General features: G+C 36.6%; 1 protein-coding gene across 2 annotated transcripts; it reads right to left on the bottom strand.

Annotated features, from left to right (window-relative positions):
* Window positions 1-164: 164 nt before the first annotated feature.
* On the bottom strand, window positions 165-25,358 carry LOC137403966 (quinone oxidoreductase PIG3-like). 2 transcript variants are annotated; one of them, XM_068090108.1, is made up of 8 exons: window positions 25,239-25,358; window positions 21,567-21,725; window positions 17,260-17,395; window positions 16,414-16,545; window positions 8,103-8,315; window positions 7,827-7,931; window positions 673-764; window positions 165-515 (listed from the first exon to the last, which is right to left on the bottom strand). In XM_068090108.1, exons 1-8 carry the CDS (start codon window positions 25,311-25,313, stop codon window positions 321-323), a joined length of 1,107 nt encoding a protein of 368 aa, XP_067946209.1. In that variant the 5' UTR covers window positions 25,314-25,358; the 3' UTR covers window positions 165-320. The 2 variants fall into 2 exon arrangements, with proteins under 2 accessions (XP_067946209.1, XP_067946210.1); XM_068090109.1 differs by having other exon boundaries at window positions 25,256-25,357.
* Window positions 25,359-27,348: the final 1,990 nt, after the last annotated feature.

The following is a 27,348-nucleotide window of genomic DNA, read 5'->3' on the forward strand; positions in this document are numbered from 1 at the left end:
ATTTGACAGCCACCTTTGAGGTCGGAATCACCATTATTGCTTTTAATATCATGACCACCATTATCAAATTTGCGTGAATTAACAAAACATCATGCTAGGTAATAAGATCACTTTAAACAGGTCATTGGCACCTGTTGGAAATTAAATTTGTATCGCTGTTATATCTTGTAAAATATATTTATTAATCATCAGGTATGACTTATGCTATAAAACAATGAATCAAGAAATTTTTTACATGGATCAATGAGATCCATTTATTACGATGACCATTAAGAGCAAGGCTATATTTGCAAGGTTATATTATATTGGCAATGACAATATCATAATTCCTCTATGCCATCTCTGCTGTATACCCTGATGAGTATTTTTCCAATATTGCCATTAGACTCCATAAGAGTGTGTGCTTTGGCAATATCTTTGAGAGAAAATGAAGATTCAACAACAGGCTTGAATCTCATTGAATCAAACTTCGGTAGGATGTGCTTCTCAAATGATTCTATGAGACGTGCCTTGTACTGCAACAAGCAAATAATTTGACATGCTGTTATTAGTACTTACTACTAATAAACATATGAATCACTACTTACTAAATATACAGTAAATGTAGTTTAGAATAAACCATGTCACACTATGTGATCCTGTTAATTACATTACCAGAGATGTTAAACTCACCTGTTTATCACGCGCCCGTAATGCTGAAGACAAAACTGAAATCCTTTTACTTAGTAGTTGTCTAAGGAAAGGACCTTCTACAGTTGCTCCACCTGCAATTCAAATCAAATAGGATTTTTCTGATTATTTATTCCAAAGTACTATGTAATTAACCTTATATTAGATGAAGAGGTGAAGGAGATCTATATATTTAGATCTATATTTCTTTGGTATGGTGATTTTGTAAAAAATGTTATGTGCATGAAAGGATGTTTAGCAAAAAGGCACTAAATGTTGTTGGTTCAGAGTTTGTATTAAGACAATTTGGTGACAATACTAATGTAGAAATAATTTTCAGGTACAGGTAATGCTACATGTATGTACATGTATGTTTATGATTTTCCAATACTAACAAAATCCATTGCAGTAAACATTACAAGAAGTAAGCATAGAATACTTCTAAAAATGGACAATTCAAAGTTCAGGAAGGGCTATCATTTATATTTATGCAAGTGGCAGTTAATTTTTCATAAGTCGTTAGGGTTCAAACTGACTGGATCTACTACCCTACAGGATGAATTTATTCGCGGAGTTAAGTTTCGTGCAAATTGCCTTTTTCATGCATATTCGCGGGTGAACACAATCACTCTCTACTAAGAGTTAACTCTATTACGGCTAGCAATAGAGTTAATAATTTTGAAAAGAATTGTGATGCATGGGCAATGGGGTTAACTCGAAGCTCCGGCGATGATTTAAAAAAAGTTTTGGAACTCGGCTACGTTTAGTATTTTTGCCTACTAGTTCTAGTGTAACAATATAAAGCACTTCTTGAGACGCATTGATGAGATAGATGACCAGAAAAAATTGAAGTAGCATTATCAAATCGCCATCAACCAAACAAAATACAACTAGCATTGTAAGACCTAATTGTAAGCGTTTATTCTACGAATAAACTCTTTTTCTGTGGTACATATGGTAAATATCATGGAACTCAAATTATAGCAGTTCAAGTTTATCACCAAACTTATGTTTTTTCTAGTAATTAATTTTAGGATTTGCAGCTTGCTATACAGCAAACTTGATATTACCGATCGACCAAAAGCATTTTTCACTGGAGTTGCTACCATGTTGCTAAATGTTTCAATTAGGAGCACAACCAGGGCAGTATCCACCTGTTTGAAAATGGTACTGGTACCTCTCGGTGGGGTAGGGGGGTCTATAATATTGTAGAGTTAAAAAGTAAAATTAAAAGAGCACCGTGTTAAAAATAATGTACTTATACTATAGTTTATAATACTGAGCAAGTAGTAGTAAATTTAAGTTTGAGCTGTGCATGTTACATGCATAGCTCAAACTTAATTTATTTCTACGAACAAAATCTTTTGTACATAAGCATTCATTTACATATCTACAACTACAAAAAAATACAACCATGTACAATTGTCTCTGTGTGAAATGCTTGGAAGCATTCCTTTCGGTAACATTCCAACGCTATAACGTTGCGATGCGAGCTACCATAACGATCGTTTTTCTCTGTATATTCCAAGTATTATAAAAGTCTAAAAAGTTTACATCACTTCTATCATCTGAATTATCGTTATTCTAATCACACCAAAAATCACTTACAATCCGAGAATCAAATATTAATTTATTTTACCGTTTTGAAAGTCAAGCCGATGTTGACTGGTATTTCCAGCTTTTATTCTTTTCCAAGGAGGTGCGATTTCTTTAGCACAAAGCAACGCCTTTCGGATAATCGTTTCATATCTTAATTTATCGACTAATATATTGTTGATGATATTTAAAACTTACTAGCATTCATATCCTTTTATTGTTTAAATTGTTTATTTATTGTTTATTTATTGTTTATTGTTCCTTTTATTGTTTTATCCTATTGTTTAACGATGCGAGACGGCAGCTTTATACTAAAAGCGACGTAAATGCCATTTCCCCACGCAACCGATAAACGACATTTTGGTCATTCCCCCAGTCAAAGTGTAAAAATCAAGCAAAAATGACGTGAATTCCGGGATTTTGAGCCTCAAAAAATGGTACTGCCATGGCAGTAGCTGCAGTATAGGAGAATATGAACCTGAGCACAACTCATACTTTTTTGCATTTCGCAAACGAGAAAGAGACCGAGCAAATAATGCAGCATAGCGATTTTTGAATTCGTCTTGGTGTTTTCCGAAAAGAGACACATGAAATTGCTAATGAACTGTTTGGCCAAATCATTTGTGTATACACTCATAGTTACCCATTATAGTTCACCAGCAAGCACCGAGACGGAGTTTGCAAGCACCGAGACGGCATTTTCAAGCATCGAGGCTGAATTGGCAATCAAAAGAGCTTGAGTTGGCAAGCTATGAGTCAATACAGTAGTCAATACAACTCTATATGCTGATGACTATCTGTCATGCCTCAAAATTAATCTGTACCAAGTTTTGAGCCGTATTATATTATTATTATATTATTATTATATTCCTAGAAAAAATCTCAATACCCCTGCGTAGGAATGCACCAGTAGATGTCAGAGATCTCCAATATTTGCCTATAGATCAGCAAATGTCGCTGTGAATGGCTCACCATACTTAAAGGTTGACTTGCGACAAAATTTACATTACCGTTATTTGATATCAAAAGATTCACCATGTCTTACTTTGTTGTGTTGTAGGTGCAAAATATGTGGAAATGTGATTACAAGCTCTTAAAAGCTTAAAAACGAACAGTTAATCGTCAACCTTTAAGAAAAAATAGTGGTTGATTATAAATCATTTTATCTCATCAGCCTGAATGCGTACATTGACGCAATTTTGCTTCAAAGATACAATAATTATTATTAGGCCTACTGCCTTACAAACCTACCCTTTGCATCATTACTCATTATTATGTCTATTCGCATTCATTCACAATTATTAATATTACTAGTTGAACGCTGGACGTTGAACAGATGATTTTTTGACCAGATAAATTTTACTCAGAAAATTTATTGGTAATCAACATATACAGCATTCATCATTCTAACTTTTAAATGAAGGTGTTTGTTATTTCTGTGTGTGCTCGAAGTTTAATTAAGTTTAGGCAATATCTATATATAACTCCAAAGTTTGTCGTCGTCTGTTCAGATGTCTACCAGTTATAGCTATTTTAAGGTAGGAATGATCAATGCGCTCCGTGCTGGCTTTGAACACATGAAGGTTACTTTTGCAAGTTTGTAAACGCGTGCATCTAACCACAAGGCTAGGCAGTTCTTACCTTTCCATCGCTCTTACCATATACTGTATACCCTTTTCGTAATTGCACATGCTAAATTACTTATTAATTAATACCATGGGTTTTGATGCCCCTATTATAAGTTTTTAATTTAATGAATTAAATTAATTATGCGCCTTAATTTATGAATTACAATGCTTTTTCGTCGTCGCCATACTAAGGCGAATTTGTTTGCCGCCGTATGATACAAACAAAAATTTCCCTCAAAAATAAAATTTAGCGTTTGGTGTGCTAATTATGATGAGATAACAAAAATGTCGATATGCTATTTGCCGAAATACCTCCCCCAACACCTGAAGGAATTATATGTTGCTTACTATCTCAGTTTAGCGTTATCAGATAAATCATAAAAGTTGAGTTGAAAGTTTGGAGTTTACTAAAATACATACTAAAGCTTCTTTTAAAAATGTGACTGCGCCAAATTTTAATTGATTTTAACAGAAAGTATCGATTTTTTTATTATTTGAGATGTTATTTTAGGCAATCTCATTGTCAAGATATTTGAAGATTAAAATCGACTTAAACTGATGGCGGTAAAAATGCTCAGATAAAAATATGTGCCCAGACTTGCCCAAAAATGATGTACAGTCAAACATGGATAACTCGTCCACGGATAGCTCGAACACATGGTTAATTCGAACATTTCCTTTGGTCCGTTCCCACGTAATGATAAATTGCTATAGATAACTCGAACTCAACACTGTTAATTCGAACTGTTTTTTTGCCCAACGGTACCGAAACGGTTGTTATCGCTTTAGAAAATCACTGTATTCAAAGCCATAGAGGTAAACTTCATCTTTTCGTAATTCATAAGCGTCGTTATTACCACCATCGGCAAAATATTTTTGTCAACGACTTTTCTAAAAGTTTGGTGAAATTTGATTTATACTGTGATACGATGAATAGCACGGGCTAGCCGGGTCACGCGTGCAAGGATTTTCGCCACACACATACAAAACAAAAACAGCATGTTGTTTTTGTTTTGTATGTGCATGGCGAAAATCCTTGAGTGTGTGACCCGGCTAGCCCGTGATGAATAGTTTTCCGACGTTGATTCCGTGTTGAATCAACGTCGGAATGTTGAATGTTTAAAACGTCTTAAAAATTGTTGTAATTAAACGTATACGTTGTCTGAGCTACAAAAAACTATTCATCGTTTGACCTAAACACAGAATACGTGTGTACATTCAATAAGTATCTATTAAAAAAGTGTGAGTGATATAGAATGTACCGTAAAACCTCGTAAAACTTCTAATTGAACTGCCTCGGAGTGTTGCTCTTAACGAATCCCAGGTAAAGTAAGGTAATCTGCATAAACTTCAAGAAAAAACGGCAAAATTGATCGTGGGTAAAACCCCAAAAGAAAAAAATGTCTTTTCTTTTGAGCATTGCAACAACGATCAAGTTTTGCCAATGTCAATCTGAAAAACGTCCTGGCAATAACATCACCTCAAACAACAAACCAATCTCAAGTGATAGAAAAATCTCTATACTTTTTCATGAAAACGTTTTAAACTTTACATTAGAAGCATTTAATTTGAAACAAGCCATTTATGCTTTTGATTTATATTATAGTTTGTATATGTACATGTATCTACTAATAAATAAGTAAATATATGGACTTGTGACAGTGCTCTGATAACTTGAACGCTCTGATAATTCGAACACTTTTGCTCGGTCCCTTGAAGTTCGAGTTATCCATGTTTGACTGTATATAGTGAAACAGCCTCTCTATATCTCTCGTATTCACATTGGCTATTGCGACCAAAGTCTAGTCCTATGTGGCTCTATTGGCATATATTTTATCTTGTATTTGCTAATGATTGCTAGAATAAAATTTTAAATCTAGCTACAGATACATAATTATAACTATCTCAAACGCCTTAAATAAAGATAATTAACAACTTGTCATATTAGTTACCTTTAAATGTTGTGTAAACATCTGAATAACGACTACGATTCTGCCAGTCTATGGTAATTAGGTCATCAGTTTAACTTATTTCGTCGCAGCCTTTGTATCAGCGAAGTTCGCAGTTGCTACCCACACCGGAAACTAGTTACTAGATAAATAAGCCAGCTGCATCTTTATAAAGAATATGTTCGAATATATGGCAAAACCTACTGCATCCCTAAACAATGTTCGAATATATGGCAAAACCTACTGCATCCCTAAACAATGTTCGAATATATGGCAAAACCAACTGCATCCCTAAACAATGTTCGAATATATGGCAAAACCTACTGCATCCCCAAACAATGTTCGAATATATGGCAAAACCAACTGCATCCCTAAACAAGTCACGTATAGTCAACGTTATCTAGTCATTACTAGTATCAATTTGTAGAAAAAATTTACTGGTCACATTTGATTAGTTGATTCAAATACAAAACAAATGGTTTTTCGAGTTGACCAAAATAGTGAATGCAAAACAACGTCAACTTCTTCTAAGTCAATTAATCCACCGATTCTGACAAAGAGTTAATAAAACCATTTTTGCACATGGTTCTTGCACCTGTGTTTAGTAAGCGAAATTCATTACAGTTAGATGCAATGCACCATTTATGTTATATGCCTGACTCAAAGGTAAGAACTCCCCACGGTCCATACTGAACATAGTACATTGTAATGTTATGTTTTCGTGCAGATCGTAACTACTAAATACACCAAAGTCTCTTTGTAGGTAACTATAGTTACTATGGTTAACATATTGTTTTGTTACTAATTTTTTATATGTGCAATACGTATATATATATAAATGTTGTTGATTTTTCTAGGTGCTTGCATTAGATAATTATTATGGGTTTCTAAACCACTCTATACGATATTTTCGCCATTACTGAAATGAATGAAAATCATAATTGTATATCAAATAAATTTTAATTGTAAACATAGCGAAAGAGACTTTATTTAGCCATTACTTGTCAATTGTTTCATATTTTAATTTTTTCGCTGAAATTAGTTTCAACAAAACACTTCTTTCATGATATGAAATTTAAAAGTTACAGTTGTTGGAAAAATCTTTAGAAACCTTTGGAGTTGTTTAATTTTTTTTATAACTCATTTGAACTTTACAAAAACATTTTTCTCATGATATAAAGTTTAAAAGTTAGAATGGTAAATGTTGTATATGTTAAATAAAAATAACGCCGAGCATTCATCTAATTTTACTGCAGATCTACAGGTATACTGATTGTTATAGTCTTGTTGGCTATATGAGTTGAAGCATTTCTTTTCACTCACGGGCATTATTCTTCTGGTAAGGCTCATGTGAATTTAACTATGTAGTTCATGCTGCAAAACAAGCGCTTCAGTTCATGCACTGCCTGCTTCAAAGGAAGCAAATTTTAAAAGCACACACACACACATGCACAACACACGCACGTGCACAGCACACGCACGTGCACAGCGCATGTACAGCACACACACACATGCACAACACACGCGCAGCACACATACATGCGCAACACACGCGCAGCACACACACACTTGCACAGCCGACACACACTTGCGTAGCACACACGCGCGCGCAGCACACACATATGCGCAGTACACACACACGCTCAGCACACACACGTAGCACACACAAACACGCAGTACACACGCGCACAGCACACACACGCGCAGTACACACAGACACATCCATTACACTGAGAGAACTCTTTTTTTCATACGAGTCTATTAGGATGTGCTACAGTAGAAATTATAGCTTTAATATGAATTACTGAGTGTCAAAAAGTCATAGACTACAAGATTACAACTGCAAGCATTCTACTCAACTGTAGCACACAGTCAGTATGTCTATTTACCTATTTTAGCTGTTTACTGCTTGCGCAGCATGTCATAGTTGGAACAAACAAATTTAGAAGTTATGTTAATAGCCGAGTTTGCATAAATTACTAACCCATAAGTCCGTAGAGCACCCACCGACCATCCATCGAAAGGACAGCTGCATTTTGCTGCCAATAACTTCCACCAATACAGTCAAGTACCATGTTGACCCCATTACCTAGTGACAAATGAGAGTTGATAGCGGTTGAACAGTTAATAGTAAACAAATTACTCTATATAACATGAGAGCAGTTTAGTTTAAAAGCTTTTTTTAGCAATTATAGTCAAAATCTAGTAGGAACAAACCCACCAAGCAATGCTTTTCACTTGTGAATATATTCTAGTTTACCTTTAGTCACCTCCATCAGCTTTTCTGCCCAATCTCCTTCTTTATAATTGAAACCTTCGGCAGCTCCTAACGACTTGGCAAACTTTATCTTAGGAGAGCTTCCCGCTGTAATATAGGCTGTGGCCCCTGCCTCCTTCACAAGCTGAATGGCAGCGGTCCCAACCCCGCTTGCTCCAGCATGTATCAAAACCGAATCATTCGCTTGTAGTTTTCCTAAAGTAAATGATTGGGGAAAATTGCACACAAAAAATTGGTAGGAGACTATCTTCTTGATGAACATTGTCTTTACAGTTTGACACGTCAATGTTAGTTGTCACTAGAAAAGCTACCGGCCAGCTCCCTTCGCTTAAGGTTGAAGAATCTCAATTTGACACAGAAACAATCGTGGTTGACCAGTCATGATGTTACCCTAAAAATTGAACTGCAGGAGCCAGCACACAAAGAAAAACCTAATGGCTTAACCAAAACTTGACAATACAAAAATGTGTATTTGCATTCCAATCGCCTATTACTCTGATTTACATAATTTAATGTTGCTACTAATATTATTATTATATTAAAATTGAATTGATAAATTATGAAATGTGTTAAAATACAATAAAGCTTGTTTCTCACATGCAGCCAAAACCTATAAACATTTCAGTTTTATTCAACCTCCAGCGTAAACAAAATCTTGGCAAACGATATAAAATCTGCTGAAAATTTTAAAGTAGCGGCCATGGTTTGATGTTCAATGCAACAGTACACAAAAAGGGTTCATCAGTCCTTATTCTGTCACTACAGACACAATAAATAGTGGCAGCAATGTAAACAATGCTAACAATGGATAGACTACAGTTAAAGGAAAGATTGCATTCATGTGTCAGATAGACCTATCGTAAACTGATGATTTGGCTAGGCTGAAGCATGGCAGATGGCCAGAGTGAAACTGGATCTGAGGGGCTGCATGAAGTAGGAGATAATCTTCTACATTCAGAATGCGTGAGTCCAGCAGAGAAAGATGAGAGTGCAAAGTTATCTGTGCAGGTAAAAATTCAGTTTGTGCATATTTGTTATAATCCACATATGACTTGCTGATACCTATCCAGGATAGGAGTTGATATCAAACACACAACCTCAAATAGCCTTTGGAAGGATTTCCTATATATCATAAAATATATATCTGCAATAGAAACTGGTGTTGATACTTCATAATATTATGGTGGCTAAGAGTATGAGCTTTAGACTAAGAAGTAAAACTAGCTATGGCTTCCAAAGATGCAAGGACTAATAACTCCAAAACCATATCAACATGCTAACGAATTTGGACAAACAACTGACATACTGTTTCATTACAATAAATTCCATTGAGTCCGAAAATCATCGAAAATTATTAGCAGAACTAGATCAAAATAGGAGAAACAGAGTATACATAAGCATAGAAACAAACACAGAGTATACATAAACATAGAAACAAACATAGAGTATACATAAACATAGAAACAAACATAGAATATACATAACCATAGAAACAAACATAGAGTATACATAAACATAGAAACAAACAGAGTATAAATATGGTGACATTTACTATAAGGCTGATGATAAGGCATGTGTACTGACTGGCGAGAGGCTAAAGTGTACTTCATTTCAATGTTACGGCAGGACACGTGGAGTAGCATTGATCAGCAGATGGACAAAGTTTCTCAGCAGTTTACAGATGGGCTCATTAATGCCGCACAACTTACTCAAATGATGAATAAAATCATTGCTAAGGTGAGAGACAGAAATACACTCAATTCTCTATTTACAAGTTGTCACACCTCTGCTCATCATTACCTCAGTATATAAATTGTCCAACATGACAGAACTTGGAACACATATTTGACTTTACACCCTGAGTAACTCATGCACATGCTGAATGACAGGTTCTCAATCCATTGCAGTTTTATAAGTGAAAAGTAAATTGTGTTGGTATGCTAGTATGTTATAGCTAACTTGTGTTGGTATGCTAGTATGTTATAGCTAACTTGTGTAAGTATGCTGGCATGTTATAGCTAAATTGTGTTGGTATGCTAGTATGTTATAGCTAACTTATGTTGGTATGCTAGTATGTTATAGCTAACTTGTGTTGGTATGTTAGTATGTTATAGCTAACTTGTGTTTGTATGTTAGTATGTTATAGCTAACTTGTGTTAGTATGCTATTATGTTATAGCTAACTTGTGCTGGTATGCTAGTATGTTATAGCTAACCTCTGTTGGTATGCTAGTTTAAAAGAACTGTTTAGAAAAATAAGCAAATCTGTTGTAAATGAACGTCAAAAATGTGCAGTCCCCATGAACTTGTTGTAAAATTACGGCAATCATGGTCTGTAAAACCGGCGAAATTGATCATAAAAGGAGAAATTTAATTGAATTAAAAAGGAGAAACACAGTTGTTGCAAGCAACAACTGTGTTTCATTTGTATCAACACAGTAACTAAGTTTTGGTTGATTATGCAAAATGGTTAGTCGCTCTGAGCTGTCCAACTGAGTTTGGAATATGGAAGGATTTGTAGAAGCAAAATTTGCAAAATATTAAAAGAAATTTTGTAATGATTATTACCATATTAGTTTTGAGAAATATTCACCAAAAGTTATGAACAACAGTACAATTTGTGTGACAGCTTGTCGTTTTTTTCATAATAAAAGAGAAGGTAACTCCTAATTTTATGTCTTATAGCCAATAGTCTAAATTCATTTGTGATATACATATTTGTTACTGCTAAATCATTTGATGAAAAGTTCATCGATTTCTCCAATATTACAGAACTATACACTACTTCTAGTGCGCGTATCCGAATTGGCATCATCAGTGAGTGAGAGCTACCATTTCTCCAAGAGCTGCCTATTATTAATGGTTTAACACAACATCAAAATAACAATAAAGAATTTCAAAAAACATTCTTGTGCATATCTCATGTTACGGCTGTAGGTCACATATCTCATGTTACGGCTGTAGGTTGCATATCTCATGTTACGGCTGTAGGTCACATATCTCATGTTACGGCTGTAGGTCACATATCTCATGTTACGGCTGTAGGTCACATATCTCATGTTACGGCTGTAGGTCACATATCTCATGTTACGGCTGTAGGTCGCATATCTCATGTTACGGCTGTAGGTCGCATATCTCATGTTACGACTGTAGGTTCATCGTAGAACACAAAAAACCAGCTAAACAAGCGAATGAATTTAAAATGCTATTTTGTAGCGAACAGTGAGAAAAAAGATAGCTAGGCAATGGGAAAAGGCTATGAAAAAGGAGACAAATCCTCAGCACGCTTCCAGCTCCAACAGCCTTATTCGTATTGCATCTCATGTTTCTCAAAAATACACGAGCACAAAAAGTCTTGGTAACATACCACAGGTGCCAAATGTTGAAAAACTGACTAAATCACAACCAGAAATGGTTTGCAAAGAGGTCCAGCGAAAAAGACCAAAAAAGGTGTCATTTGCAGAAATGAGAGAGGAGCTGTATGAATCAATCGAATCGAATGAGAGCATGTCGATAACAAGTGAGGTAAGCAATGAACGACATGGTTACCTGAGAAATGGTTAGGTGAGAAATGGTTAGGTGAGACATGGTTAGGTGAGACATGGTTAGGTGAGACATGGTTAGGTGAGACATGGTTACGTGAGACATGGTTACATGAGACTTGGTTATGTGAGACATGGTTACGTGAGACATGGTTACGTGAGACAGTATGCAATAAGTCTTGCAGCTATCAATGCTTCATTCTCACCTTGAGTGAACCAAAAGTTAAAATAGAATCTTATATATAGCTGTCCTCCATGTTTTCGAAGTCAATCTGCGCGTATAGTTCAATGCTATAGGCGGACCTTTGAAGTTTGGACCTACGAGTATATTTAGTAAACCTCCAAGCCAGATTAATTGTGAGGTGACAACTGCACACGGTACAGTCCCCCCTACTCTGTTTAATCAATGATATTATGACTTCCCACCTTTTGCTATAATCAGCTCAAGTGCAATCATTGAAGAGTATTCTCCACCTTTGCTTTCATTCATTCAACAAAAAACAAAAAGAAACTGGCTAGCTACTAAACTCTTACCAGCAAGCAAGCAAAGTATTTATATTTCACATGACCAACTGCATCGATCACACCAAAGAAAATTGTGCTTAAATATTTCATAGTGTATTTTTATGTAAAACTGCTAATAGCTCTACCTAACTAGCTTACATATAGTTTGTTGGGTAGAGCTATGACACATCATGATTTTATACGGCTGTTGAATGCAAGAAATATAAGAAGTTGTCAGATCAAAGCATGTAAGTCACTAAGACTGAAGGGCTCATCAACATTCTCATGTGCAGAGTAATACACTAACAGGCATGACCAAAATTGAGCCAAAAATTATCAAAACATAAAAAATCTATTCAAGTTGACAAAATCCGATTTTTTTGAGTCATGATTTTTCAACCCTGATATTTAGTATTTTGGTGCAATGCTGGAAATGATTAACTACAGAAATACGGGTAAAAAAGGGTCAAGGGGGGTAAAGAAATTCAAACATGACTTCTGAATGTTTAATTCAGTAAATTCAAGAGCTCTTTGTCTATTTGTTTGAAGCTGTGTCTACTGTGGCCCGAGACTGACCTGACATTTGTAGAAAATACTTTTCTATTAGTCGAGTTCCCTTCATTGATTTTGACAGCTGGGAGCGCTGCTTTATTTGCACAAGTTAAGGAAAACATTAGGATTTTTTGACTAAAAATAGCAATAATTGAAAATAAGCGAAAAACGTATAATTAAAAGTTAAAACTAACGAGTGCTGTACAAAAGGTCAGCATCCGTGATTGGTTTGCACCGACAGCACCGACTGGGTCTAAAAGAAAATCAGGGCTTTAAATACATACGTTGGTTAACCAAAATCATATTTGAAAACAACCAACTATAGTAGATAATATTGTGACAAGGGACCCAGCCAATTTGAACATACGTGTAGATGGTGAAAAAGTGTTAAAAGCTTAATTTTAACAATTTATAGAGTTTTAGAAATCCAATACTTTGTAAACTTTAAATTACTTTTGCTGTAGAATCGAGTGCTTACTGGAACTTTACTTTGTATGCCAAGGCAATCATTAGTGAAGGTTTAAATGTATAGTCAAGGTATTAAGGTCAAGGTTAAGGTGCGCTTTACCCAACAAATTTGATAACTTCTCTCCTTGCAGATATCTCTGATCACCAAAGGACAGGTATCAGCTATGAGATCGATATTTGAACAAGAAAGGTCGCCGCAGTCCAATAAATAGTTGAAAACCTAATCAAATACCAAAGGGCTCATCAGAAAAGGTTTAACCTAACTAGTAGTTAGTAAACTGGATATTATTATAGAGTTATTTTTATATCAATAAATGCTTGAAATGTTAGCAAAAATCTACCATCTGTACATAAACACTTGCTCTATCATCATACTTGCTTTAACATGAGAGATAACTCCCCAAATACCTTTATCATCATATCTACATGTACTTCATCTATGTGATTTAACATGAGAGATAACTCCTCAAATACCTTTATCATTATACCTACTTCATCTACTTGATTTAACATGAGAGATAACTCCCCAAATACCTTCAGCATCATACCTACTTCATCTACTTGATTTAACATGAGAGATAACTCCCCAAATACCTTTACAATACTGTTAATACAATATATCTCAAACAGGAAGTGGACAAGTAGAGCCTTTCTAGGATTGTCTGCCCCTCCATTTACTATCCCTGCCAGATCCATGTAATTGCACGGCTCTGCAAAACTACATGTATGATGGATTTGTCTTGTCTGTGGAGTTGTCCACTCAACTGCCATGTGTATACCGCCAACTCTTGTAGCAGTCTCCTGGAAATACTCAAGCGAAATAAATTTATGGATGTTTTGTGTACTTTCGGTGTTGGCCAACAAAATTCACTTTCGTACAGTTGATGGCAATTGATGACAATAAAGACTTCTGTTTGACATATCAATTTCTTTTTAAACAGTCTCATCCAGAGAAGTGTAATCACTGATCAGCTATTGCTTCAGCGCAGTGTAGATGATCAGCTGCCAACTACGGCAGATAGACTCGGCGTGACATGCTGCCGTTTGAACCATACAATGAACGCACCTTACCGATGAGGCGATGCTATAAGATTTAGTTAATGAATGAATGCTTGTGAAACCAAATCTCATGCTCTGACTCTATAAGCATTACAGCTAGTATGGTTTTTTCTGCAATGGCCGTTGGTACTCAATAAATGGTCTAAGAGCATATTTGTGGGGTCAGCCTTATAATAGTACTGTAGACGCACACACTTCTAGGAAAGCATAACTCTTCAATAGGACATACTTGGCAGCGCAAAACTCTAATATACATCGACATACTGTATATATATAATTATATATACATACTAGCTGTACTACCGGGCGTTGCCCAGGTAATAAAATAGTCTTATGACAGAAAACTTATTTTTATTTAACATACCATATACAACATTTACCATTCTAACTTTTAAACTTTGTATCATGAGAAAACATTTTTAAGCATTTCAAATGAATTAAGAGGAAAGAGAAAACAACTGTAAAGGTTTTCAAGTTATTTAAAACAGCTAAAACTTTTAAATTTCATATCATGAAGGAAGTGTTTTGTTGAAATAAATTAGGAGAAAAAATAAAACTGTAAATGTGTTTAAATGTAAATGTGAAATCATTAGCAAGTAAAGGATAAATACAGTCTGTTTAGCTATGATTACAATGATAAATTATTTGGTATACGATTATTTGAGTTTAGTTCGTTTTAGTGTTGGCAATATAAGGTGACATATCGTATGGCCGTATAGAATGGTATAGAAACCCATTGTAATCATCTAATGCAATCATCTGGTAAAAATCATCATTTAAAATAGTAACGAAACAATATGTTAACCTAGTAACGAAACAATATGTTAAGTATACTAGTTACCTACAAGAACTTTAGTGCATGTTATAAGCATGCATTAAACATAACCTTTGGCCCAAAACTTGTAAACTGTTTTATATGCACATTCTTCGAAGTATTAAGACCGTGTTAAACAAAGAACTACTATTATCTTGAGACAGTAATTATTTCTATGGCGTTGCTTTGAAAGTTCATCTACCAGCGTAAATTTAAGCCATTGTTTATATAGGTACATGTTTCTTGAAGTATTAAGACTGCCTTAAACAAGGAACTACTATTAGACTGAGACCGTTATTGATTATTTCTATGGTGTTCCTTTCAAAGTTGTAAAGGAAAAAAGTGAAAAGCTTGGGATTTGGACAATGAGAGAATAAATAGTTATTGATGTAAACGATTCATTATTAATACAATGTTGTAGAAACTTTTCTACTGATCACTTGCTATTATGGTTCATAAAGATCAAAGATAGTTAAAGTGGCAGTCAAATGAAGGTGGTGTTCAAATAGAGGGTGGCGCTCCATTTTTTCTAACTTTTCTCTCATAGTGGCGGTCAAATAGAGGTGGCGGTCAAATAGAGGTGGCATTCAATTAAAGGTTTTACGATATATATACACATCTATATATATATGTAGCAAAGTTTGTCCGTGTTTCTGTGTATTCGTGTGTATGGCCAGCTATAGCTGTTAAAATCTTGGAATTAAAACTTCGAAATTTGATGTATCTGAACTCACAGAGATTGCATCCCCAATTTTTACACCATGTGCTCTACAGCTGAGCTATACAAAACGTATTGAAGAAAACCATTATCATATACTGTATGCCCACACTATATGACGTATTATTTGAAACTATGAATTTCATTAGCTCTATGAAACACGATGCTTTTTTTGTTTTCCTGAACTTCTAAATTCAGTTTTTCGTATGGTTCAATTGCTATATCCGCGGTCAAGGCCAATTCTTTTCACGCAACAACTGTATTATCTTCGTAGGAAGAGCTTCGACATTCTCTTTCCATTCGGTCCGACAAAGATAGTACAATATCTCATTTTTGCATTTGAACCAGTATCGAGACGTATCAGTATCGTTGTATTCAAAGTTTCGATGGATAACTTCTGGTGGAACAGTAACCTTTTTTATACACACCCACATCTATGCATTTAGGCTGCGATTAACTGTTCGTTTTTGAGCTTTTAAAAACTTGGAATCACATTTCCGCACATTTTCCACCTACAACACAACAGAGTAAGACATGGCGAATCTTTTGGTACTAAATAACTGTAATGTGAATTTTGTTCCAAGTCAACCTTTAATAGTCACAAATCTAAAAACTCTCAACATTTTAGGCAGCTTACCAACCAAATAGAGAAGCTGATAAGCTGTGAGCCAGACTTCAGGCAATCCTCCAGCTTCCAACATGGTGATCGATTTTGGTATAGGCATGACGTGACACGCGTCCACGGCAACATACTCAGCATTGCCTCCACCTGCAGTATAGATACGCGACCCATAAACATGCTCTCTCTTTACAGTTGTTAACGAAAGCGGTAAAGATCATGTCTATGATGTCTATGAATATACAGTGACAGCTCTACCTATAATAGCAAAAAATAGATGGGTTATACATCATACGACGCAACTATATGAAATGTGGGTAAATACTCAATTACACAACTAGAACCACAACAAGTAATCCTCAAATTAAGATGCCGTGTTAAGGTCAGCAAGTTAAAGGCCAGCAGGCTAAAGGTCAGCAGGCTAAAAGTCTGCACAGTAAAGGCCAACATGCAATGGAAGCTATGATTGGAAGCTTTCATTGTAATGGAAGCTACAAGTACAATAGGTACGACATGACCCACAGTTGTTACTTTCATTGCAATGGAAGCTAGAAGTACAATAGGTATGACATGATCCACAGTTGTAACTTTCATTGCAATGGAAGCTACAAGTACAATAGGTATGACATAATGACATAAAAAGCATACATTGCCAGGATAAAACAAGCAAATAAAACAAGCAAAGCAATAGCAAACATGTACAAAGCAATTACAGATGTCTGAAAACCATAATAATCAACATCTTGTCAATGAATGCAACAAACACCTGCACAGATAGTCATAATCAACATTTACTAGGTGAAAGCAAACAGTGCCTTCCATCAGCGCCATAACGGACATTTAGTGAGTGAATGCAACAAGCACCTGCAAGTAATGCCATAACTCTGTCTCCAATATTCCAATTTCGTCCACAAGACTCCTGAACTTCAACAATTTCTCCAGCTGCCTCCAATCCCAAAATGTCTGAATCACCTTTAGGAGGAGGGTAGAGACCCTTCCGCTGAGAAGATACAATAGGGGAGTGAGCAGTCTTGCACACAGGTACATAGAATGAGAACGGTCAGTATGAGGCAGTGCAGAAGGTGTTTCTATTCAACAATTGTTGTACGTGAATCTACAGAAGAGCAACTGCAACAGTTGGCCCTGTGTCATTTGGTACAGGAGACAAAGAATTATGGCTAAAAAGATACGTGTACTTTGTTATACTACTGCTGACACGCTCCTCAGCCATAAACTTTCCTTTTATCATGGTAGACACTTCAGTACTTAGCTCTGATAACAAGGTCGACACAACTCCAGTACCGAGCTCTGATAGCAATGTAGACACAACTCCAGTATTTAGCTTTGATAGCAAGGTAGACACTTCAGTACTTAGCTTTGATAACAAGGTCAACACAACTCCAGTACTGAGCTCTGATAGCAATGTAGACACAACTCCAGTATTTAGCTCTGATAGCAAGGTAGACACAACTCCCGTATTTAGCTCTGATAGCAAGGTAGACACAATTCCAGTATTTAGCTTTGATAGCAAGGTAGACACAATTTCAGTGCTTAGTTCTGATAGCAAGGTAGACACAACTTCAGTATTTAGCTCTGATAGTAAGGTAGACACAATTTCAGTAGTTAGCTCTCATAGCAAGGTAGACACAACTTCAGTATTTAGCTCTGATGGTAAGGCAGAAACAATTTCAGTAGTTAGCTCTGATAGCAAGGTAGACACAATTCCAGTATTTAGCTTTGATAGCAAGGTAGACACAAGTTCAGTGCTTAGTTCGGATAGCAAGGTAGACACAACTCCAGTATTTAGCTCTGATAGCAAGGTAGACACAACTTCAGGACTTAGCTTCGATAATAACTATAGCACTGATCTAAGCAAGCGGAATTCTGCGAAAATCTTGAATGAGTTAAGGAAAGACACAGAGGTTAGTTGGTTTAAAAAGTTATTCACTGCCTCAAATAGACGTGTTTCACCTTCTGATGGAGTTCTGTAACACAAGTCTGGGTCCGAGATAAATCGAGGAACTTTTTTCTTAAGTCTGACCCTAAGTCTGATCCTACGCCTGATCTTAACTCGACTCTGTAGTATGTTTTTTTGCACTCAAGTTTCCATAGGATTACAAAATTTTGGTCACTTTGCGGTATACACTCTGTCTGTTACTATAATTTCGGAGTTAAACTTTTAGATAAAATCCAAAATTATAGTTTTTTAGATATTGCCGAAACACCAGAAGTGCCTCTAACTGACTGAGAAATGAAAAATTGCTACTGACAGAAGAGTAGTTTCTAATGACGCACTGATTAAAATTCTTGCTAATGAAAGATCAAAAATAGACAATGGCTAGAAAACTTTTCTTCTCAGCAACAAAAGCTTTACTCTAGAACTTGGTTTTTCATTCATAAAAATTATACACACTCTATGAGGCTCAGCGTACTGCAACCTGTTACATTACTTTAGCCACCTTTAAAACTTCACTTCTTTAAATGAGTGGAAAGAAACAATTTATTCAATTTGATTTTATGAGTTCTACAAGCTTGAAGCTTCAAAATGTCATCGAGCTCAAAAGGAGTTGTGCTCTCCTTAATGTTTTCAGTTTATCAAATGTTGTTAATATGGTTTAGGATCAGAAGTCCGACGTGTGTATACAAGGTTAGAGTCCAATTATTAAACACAGTTACCCACACAGTTATAAAGTGCATAATTTTGAGATGAGCAAAAAACAAATGCTGACGAGAATAAGAGGTTTGCATCAATTTCGTGAGCATCTATTTTGACAGCAATCAGAGACAAATCAGTTTGATCTAGTATGGCTTTAGTCATTTAACTATTGACGTCGATGCATATTGGCAAGTACCAGCGTAAGACAACTCCAAAATGATGCACACCTAACTGGGAAAGAATAACTTTTTGATAATACGATATATGCAAATTAGAGAGCATAAGCCAGCTAAAAAAATAATTTGAGAGGGTATAACTCCCAATCATGACAATATAGTACATGTATGTATATTGTGACATCATTATTTTAATAACCAAGTAGCATACATTCGTTTAGCTATGCTTACTGCTTTTTTTAGGTTGGAGTGACTCTCAGCCAATAACAATATTTCAAAAAACATTAGCATTGATTGAAAATTTTCAAATCAGCAGTTCTGAACTAGGATCTTTCATGACAATGCTCCATGGCATGTAGCAATGATGCTCTGGCCAATCAAACGACGTGAACCGTGTGATTGAATAAATGTAGTTCTTATCCTGTCCAACCAAACACTTGACGGAACCATTTTTAGAGCTACGAGTCTATGCAAGGGTTTACAGTCAATTCAGCGAAACTACAAAACGTACTTTGATAAATAAGGAGTTGTATTTTCTCTTAAAAAAGATTAAAAAATGATTAACCATTGATTAAGAATTGGTTCCTTTTATATTTTGCAATAAAAGAGAAAACAATTCTGAATCAAAACTTAATAGACGGTAATTAGCACAGAAAAGTAATTATAATAAACTTATAATCCATAAATTGCTAAATCTATAAAAATCGTTACAACCACACTTCTGATTTTCAAGATGTTTTCACAGTTTATTGTAGCAATTATGATTGGATGCTAACTTATATGTTTGGACGTTTAATTATACATACAGCAAAGGTTTTCAGTGCAATATTGTGTAACAAAATGCACAAATCAGTTGCTAAGTTTTCAGATCTTGCGCAAGGTTCACTCAAGTCTCCATAAAATATTACCCTATATGTATAAATATACATACTAGCGAAATAACTGGCGTTTTCTCCGGTATTAAAAATCAGCTTATAAACAATGAAAGGCAAAGTAGTCGCCTGCCACTTCCTATTAGCCTGGCACTGTGCCAATGGCTAATTGGAGTAAGCTTACTAATAAGACCTAGCCACTTGCATAAAATCAAGCTACCGCTCTCCATGATGCTGCGCAGTAATGGAGAGCGGTAGCGTAATCGCCCTTGTTGGCTCTGAGCTGAGTTGGCTCTGAGCTGAGTTGGCTCTGAGCTGAGTTGGCTCTGAGCTGAGTTGGCTCTGAGCTGAGTTGGCTCTGAGCTGAGTTGGCTCTGAGCTGAGTTGGCTCTGAGCTGAGTTGGCTCTGAGCTGAGTTGGCTCTGAGCTGAGTTGGCTCTGAGCTGAGTTGGCTCTGAGCTGAGTTGGCTCTGAGCTGAGTTGGCTCTGAGCTGAGTTGGCTCTGAGCTGAGTTGGCTCTGAGCTGAGTTGGCTCTGAGCTGAGTTGGCTCTGAGCTGAGTTGGCTCTGAGCTGAGTTGGCTCTGAGCTGAGTTGGCTCTGAGCTGAGTTGGCTCTGAGCTGAGTTGGCTCTGAGCTGAGTTGGCTCTGAGCTGAGTTGGCTCTGAGCTGAGTTGGCTCTGAGCTGAGTTGGCTCTGAGCTGAGTTGGCTCTGAGCTGAGTTGGCTCTGAGCTGAGTTGGCTCTGAGCTGAGTTGGCTCTGAGCTGAGTTGGCTCTGAGCTGAGTTGGCTCTGAGCTGAGTTGGCTCTGAGCTGAGTTGGCTCTGAGCTGAGTTGGCTCTGAGCTGAGTTGGCTCTGAGCTGAGTTGGCTCTGAGCTGAGTTGGCTCTGAGCTGAGTTGGCTCTGAGCTGAGTTGGCTCTGAGCTGAGTTGGCTCTGAGCTGAGTTGGCTCTGAGCTGAGTTGGCTCTGAGCTGAGTTGGCTCTGAGCTGAGTTGGCTCTGAGCTGAGTTGGCTCTGAGCTGAGTTGGCTCTGAGCTGAGTTGGCTCTGAGCTGAGTTGGCTCTGAGCTGAGTTGGCTCTGAGCTGAGTTGGCTCTGAGCTGAGTTGGCTCTGAGCTGAGTTGGCTCTGAGCTGAGTTGGCTCTGAGCTGAGTTGGCTCTGAGCTGAGTTGGCTCTGAGCTGAGTTGGCTCTGAGCTGAGTTGGCTCTGAGCTGAGTTGGCTCTGAGCTGAGTTGGCTCTGAGCTGAGTTGGCTCTGATGAGGCTTCAATAGCCAAAGCAGTACTGTCTGTAGCATGAGCATTTATAAATAGAATCGTAATAATAATGATAATATTGTAAGAGAGGACTTGTGAGTTCAGTATTAGAGATGAGAAAACTTTTTCTTACACACGTTAGAAAGCAACTGTGTGTGACAGAGGCACCTTGAAAGTAACACTAATAAGAAAAAGAAGAAGTCATGTTTAACCTGGAGGGTGTCTGCTCTATTGATTGCGGATGAATGGACTCTAATAAGAATTTCTCCTGTCCTCAGGGTGGGTCTGGCTACGTCTCCTACCGACATATTCTCTGGTCCTGAACCAGTTTCAAATTGAACTGCCTTCATGGTTGACATAGCTGAAGCAGTCTAAAAACAAGTTTAATGTATTTGTCACTTGGTATGTAGGTAGACAACGTGCAAAGGAAAACAATGCAGGAACATGTAGGAGACAGGAAAGTTGGAAATATTTTCAGTTATAATACCAGAATAATGTACATAAAAATATCAGGCATAGCACTGAACAGTAAGTCTAATCACTACTCATAATACTGTAAGTCTAGTCACTATTGCTAGTACTGAGCAGTAAGTCTAGTCACTACTGCTAGTACTGAACAGTAAGTCTAGTCACTATTGCTAGTACTGAACAGTACTACAATGAGTCAAAAGATTTACTGACTCAATAGATTTAATGCTGAGAGATTCAATAGAATCACTCAGCTGGTGTGAACTCCAACTTCAATAGAAACACTCAGCTGGTGTGAACTCTAACTTCAATAGAATAACTAGCTGGTGTGAACTCCAACTTCAATGGAAAGACTCAGCTGGTGTGAACTCCAACTTCAATAGAATCACTCAGCTGGTGTGAACTCCAACTTCAATGGAAACACTCAACTGGTGTGAACTCCAACTTCAATGGAAAGACTCAGCTGGTGTGAACTCCAACTTCAATAGAATCACTCAGCTGGTGTGAACTCCAACTTCAATAGAATCACTCAGCTGGTGTGAACTCTAACTTCAATGGAAACACTCAGCTGGTGTGAACTCCAACTTCAATGGAAAGACTCAGCTGGTGTGAACTCCAACTTCAATAGAAACACTCAGCTGGTGTGAACTCTAACTTCAATAGAATCACTCAGCTGGTGTGAACTCCAACTTCAATGGAAACACTCAACTGGTGTGAACTCCAACTTCAATAGAATCACTCAGCTGGTGTGAACTCCAACTTCAATAGAATCACTCAGCTGGTGTGAACTCCAACTTCAATAGAATCACTCAGCTGGTGTGAACTCCAACTTCAATAGAATCACTCAGCTGGTGTGAACTCCAACTTCAATGGAAAGACTCAGCTGGTGTGAACTCCAACTTCAATAGAAACACTCAGCTGGTGTGAACTCTAACTTCAATAGAATCACTCAGCTGGTGTAAATTCTAACTTCAATAGAAACACTCAACTGGTGTGAACTCCAACTTCAATAGAATCACTCAGCTGGTGTGAACTCCAACTTCAATGGAAAGACTCAGCTGGTGTAAATTCTAACTTCAATAGAAACACTCAGCTGGTGTAAATTCTAACTTCAATAGAAACACTCAGCTGGTGTGAACTCCAACTTCAATAGAAACACTCAGCTGGTGTGAACTCTAACTTCAATAGAATCACTCAGCTAGTGCGAACTCCAACTTCAATGGAAACACTCAACTGGTGTGAACTCCAACTTCAATAGAATCACTCAACTAGTGTGAACTCTAACTTCAATGGAAACACTCAGCTGGTGTAAATTCTAACTTCAATAGAAACACTCAGCTAGTGTGAACTCTAACTTCAATAGAAACACTCAGCTGGTGTGAACTCCAACTTCAATGAAAACACTCAACTGGTGTGAACTCCAACTTCAATAGAATCACTCAGCTGGTGTGAACTCCAACTTCAATAGAATCACTCAGCTGGTGTGAACTCCAACTTCAATAGAATCACTCAGCTGGTGTGAACTCTAACTTCAATGGAAACACTCAGCTGGTGTAAATTCTAACTTCAATAGAATCACTCAGCTAGTGTGAACTCCAACTTCAATAGAATCACTCAGCTGGTGTGAACTCCAACTTCAATAGAATCACTCAGCTGGTGTGAACTCCAACTTCAATGGAAAGACTCAGCTGGTGTGAACTCCAACTTCAATAGAAACACTCAGCTGGTGTGAACTCCAACTTCAATAGAATCACTCAGCTGGTGTGAACTCCAACTTCAATGGAAAGACTCAGCTGGTGTGAACTCCAACTTCAATAGAAACACTCAGCTGGTGTGAACTCTAACTTCAATAGAATCACTCAGCTGGTGTAAATTCTAACTTCAATAGAAACACTCAGCTGGTGTGAACTCTAACTTCAATAGAATCACTCAGCTGGTGTAAATTCTAACTTCAATAGAAACACTCAACTGGTGTGAACTCCAACTTCAATAGAATCACTCAGCTGGTGTGAACTCCAACTTCAATGGAAAGACTCAGCTGGTGTAAATTCTAACTTCAATAGAAACACTCAGCTGGTGTAAATTCTAACTTCAATAGAAACACTCAGCTGGTGTGAACTCCAACTTCAATAGAAACACTCAACTGGTGTGAACTCCAACTTCAATAGAATCACTCAGCTGGTGTGAACTCCAACTTCAATGGAAAGACTCAGCTGGTGTGAACTCCAACTTCAATAGAAACACTCAGCTGGTGTGAACTCTAACTTCAATAGAATCACTCAGCTGGTGTAAATTCTAACTTCAATAGAAACACTCAGCTGGTGTGAACTCTAACTTCAATAGAATCACTCAGCTGGTGTAAATTCTAACTTCAATAGAAACACTCAACTGGTGTGAACTCCAACTTCAATAGAATCACTCAGCTGGTGTGAACTCCAACTTCAATGGAAAGACTCAGCTGGTGTAAATTCTAACTTCAATAGAAACACTCAGCTGGTGTAAATTCTAACTTCAATAGAAACACTCAGCTGGTGTGAACTCCAACTTCAATAGAAACACTCAACTGGTGTGAACTCCAACTTCAATAGAATCACTCAGCTGGTGTGAACTCCAACTTCAATGGAAAGACTCAGCTGGTGTGAACTCCAACTTCAATAGAAACACTCAGCTGGTGTGAACTCTAACTTCAATAGAATCACTCAGCTGGTGTGAACTCCAACTTCGATGGAAACACTCAACTGGTGTGAACTCCAACTTCAATAGAAAAACTCAGCTGGTGTGAACTCCAACTTCAATGGAAAGACTCAGCTGGTGTGAACTCTAACTTCAATAGAAAAACTCAGCTGGTGTGAACTCCAACTTCAATAGAATCATTCAGCTGGTGTGAACTCTAACTTCAATGGAAACACTCAGCTGGTGTAAATTCTAACTTCAATAGAAACACTCAGCTAGTGTGAACTCTAACTTCAATAGAATAACTAGCTGGTGTGAACTCCAACTTCAATAGAATCACTCAGCTGGTGTGAACTCCAACTTCAATGGAATCACTCAGCTGGTGTGAACTCCAACTTCAATGGAATCACTCAGCTGGTGTGAACTCCAACTTCAATGGAAACACTCAGCTGGTGTGAACTCCAACCAATAGAATAACTAGCTGGTGTGAACTCCAACTTCAATAAAATCACTCAGCTGGTGTGAACTCTAACTTCAATGGAAAGACTCAGCTAGTGTGAACTCCAACTTCAATAGAATCACTCAGCTGGTGTAAACTCCAACTTCAATGGAATCACTCAGCTAGTGTGAACTCCAACCAATAGAATCACTCAGCTAGTGTGAACTCTAACTTCAATATTACATGAACTGCTATGCACAGCGATAAATGAACATTGGTAACAAATAACTCTAACCACCCTTACCCTGGATATCAACATACTTGGTGGTGAAGCAAGGGTCAAGGACAATGCTAACTTGATAGTTCTCTGCACTAACATTGTTCAGCTTAAATGAACTTTAACCATCATAAGCATAGCATATCTAAAACAATGGAGAGTCTGGATATATCACTTGTACATTAGTGGAAAGTGTTGGATGAATACTTTTTATGTAGAGAGCAGCCGCAGCATAGTTGTGTATGACATGATTAAGGAAAATAAAATTGGTTAAAGAGAATTAGTTATAAAAAACTTTGGTTTTAGTTAAAAAAATAAAGCAATAATGTAAAAACTGTACATAAGGAAAAGAGGCAAGGTATTGTTCGTATTCATTGATAGTGGCACGCAACCAAAAGCCAAATGTGATAGTAATTTAGCAAGCATTGCATGATTATTTGCCCAAAACAATGAGGGCGATGGATGGTCAACGTAGTGTAGTGGTTAATTCGAGTGTCTGTAGTCTTGGAAACGCTGACAACGAATCTTCTGCAAAAAGAAATTTTCGTTCATAATACTTTTTTAGTTATAACTGGACAGACAGACACTGAGATTTATATGATACTAGCTGAATGCTTGGCATTGCCTAAGTAATATAAGTTTTTGCACAGGAGATTTGTTTTTATTTAACAACAGTTAGCATTGTAACTTTAAAACTTCACATCATGGCAAAAGTGTTTTGTGCAGTTTAAATAAATTAAAAGAGAAGATGAAAAAACTGTGGAGGTTTTCAAACTTTTTCAAAAAACTGTAACTATTAAACTTCATTGGTTGAAGTAAATTAAGAGAAAAATAAAACAAATGTAAAAGTGTTTAAATTTAAATGCAAAATAATTAGCAAGCAAAATTAGCAAAGCTAAATGAAGTCTGTATTGCTACGATTACAGTGAAAAATTATTTCGAATACAATGATATGACTTTAATTCGTTTAAGTGTTGGCATCGTAATGCGAAATTATCATATAGAGCGGTATAGAAACCCAAAGTAAATATCTAATGCAAACCCCATTAGTAAAAACTATTAAAATTTCATATATTATTATAATACATATTAAAAATTAACCACGAAATAACAAATAACAAAACAATATATTAACCACAGTAACTATAGTTCTCTACAGTAACTTTAGTTTATTTAGTAGTTATGATCTGCAATAAAATGTAATATTGCAATGTACTATGTACAGTGTGTACTGCGGGGCGTTCTTACCTTCAAGTCAGGATGTATAACATATACGTTAAGTCAGGATGTATAACATATACGTTAAGTCAGGATGTATAACATATACGTTAAGTCAGGATGTATAACATATACGTTAAAGTTAACTTAAACAAATTTAGCTTACTAACCACATATTTAAAGCTAAGTTTTAGTATTTATTTTACTAAACTAAACTTCAACTTTGTCATAGGCTAAAATTTTATATGATTTCGAATTTGATGTTACTATAACTTATAATGAGTAGCATTGAACTGAGATACTGCGCATTGTATATTTCTTTCAGGCCTTGTGGACGGGAATTCGGTGAATAGCATATAAGCATTTTCATTATTTTGTCGTAATCAGTATACAGACTGTCAAATATTAACTTTGAAAGAAACTTTTGTTGATATGATTCTGATAAACTCTTATATTACTCTGTCGATTCTCATTATATGACGATATACCGTATATGGTAAGAGTTACAAGGATATACTGTATATGGTAAGAGCGACAAGTATATACCGTCTATGGTAAGAGCGACAAGGATATACCGTATATGATAAGAGCAACAAGGATATACCATATATGGTAAGAGCACCAGGGATATACCGTATATGGTAAGAGTGACAAGGATATACTGTATATGGTAAGAGTGACAAGGATATACTGTATATGGTAAGAGTGACAAGGAGATACCGTATATGGAAAGAGCAACAAGGATATACCGTATATGGTAAGAGTTACAAGGATATACCGTATATGGTAAGAGCGACAAGGATATACTGTATATGGTAAGAGCACCAGGGATATACCGTATATGGTAAGAGCACCAGGGATATACCGTATATGGTAAGAGTGACAAGGATATACCGTATATGGTAAGAGCGACAAGGAT

Source organism: Watersipora subatra, chromosome 9 (assembly GCF_963576615.1).
Source record: "Watersipora subatra chromosome 9, tzWatSuba1.1, whole genome shotgun sequence".
Taxonomy (NCBI): domain Eukaryota; kingdom Metazoa; phylum Bryozoa; class Gymnolaemata; order Cheilostomatida; family Watersiporidae; genus Watersipora; species Watersipora subatra.

Coding starts and splice junctions, on each gene's coding strand:
- LOC137403966 (XM_068090108.1), bottom strand. CDS start 25,313: ATGTTAGTGCAGAGAACTATCAAGTTAGCATTGTCCTTGACCCTTGCT. Junction 16,546..17,259: donor AGTTATGGCATTACTTGCAG/GTGCTTGTTGCA, acceptor TCTATACTGCAG/GTGGAGGCAATGCTGAGTAT. Junction 8,316..16,413: donor TCAGCTTCTCTATTTGGTTG/GTAAGCTGCCTA, acceptor CATTTACTTTAG/GAAAACTACAAGCGAATGAT.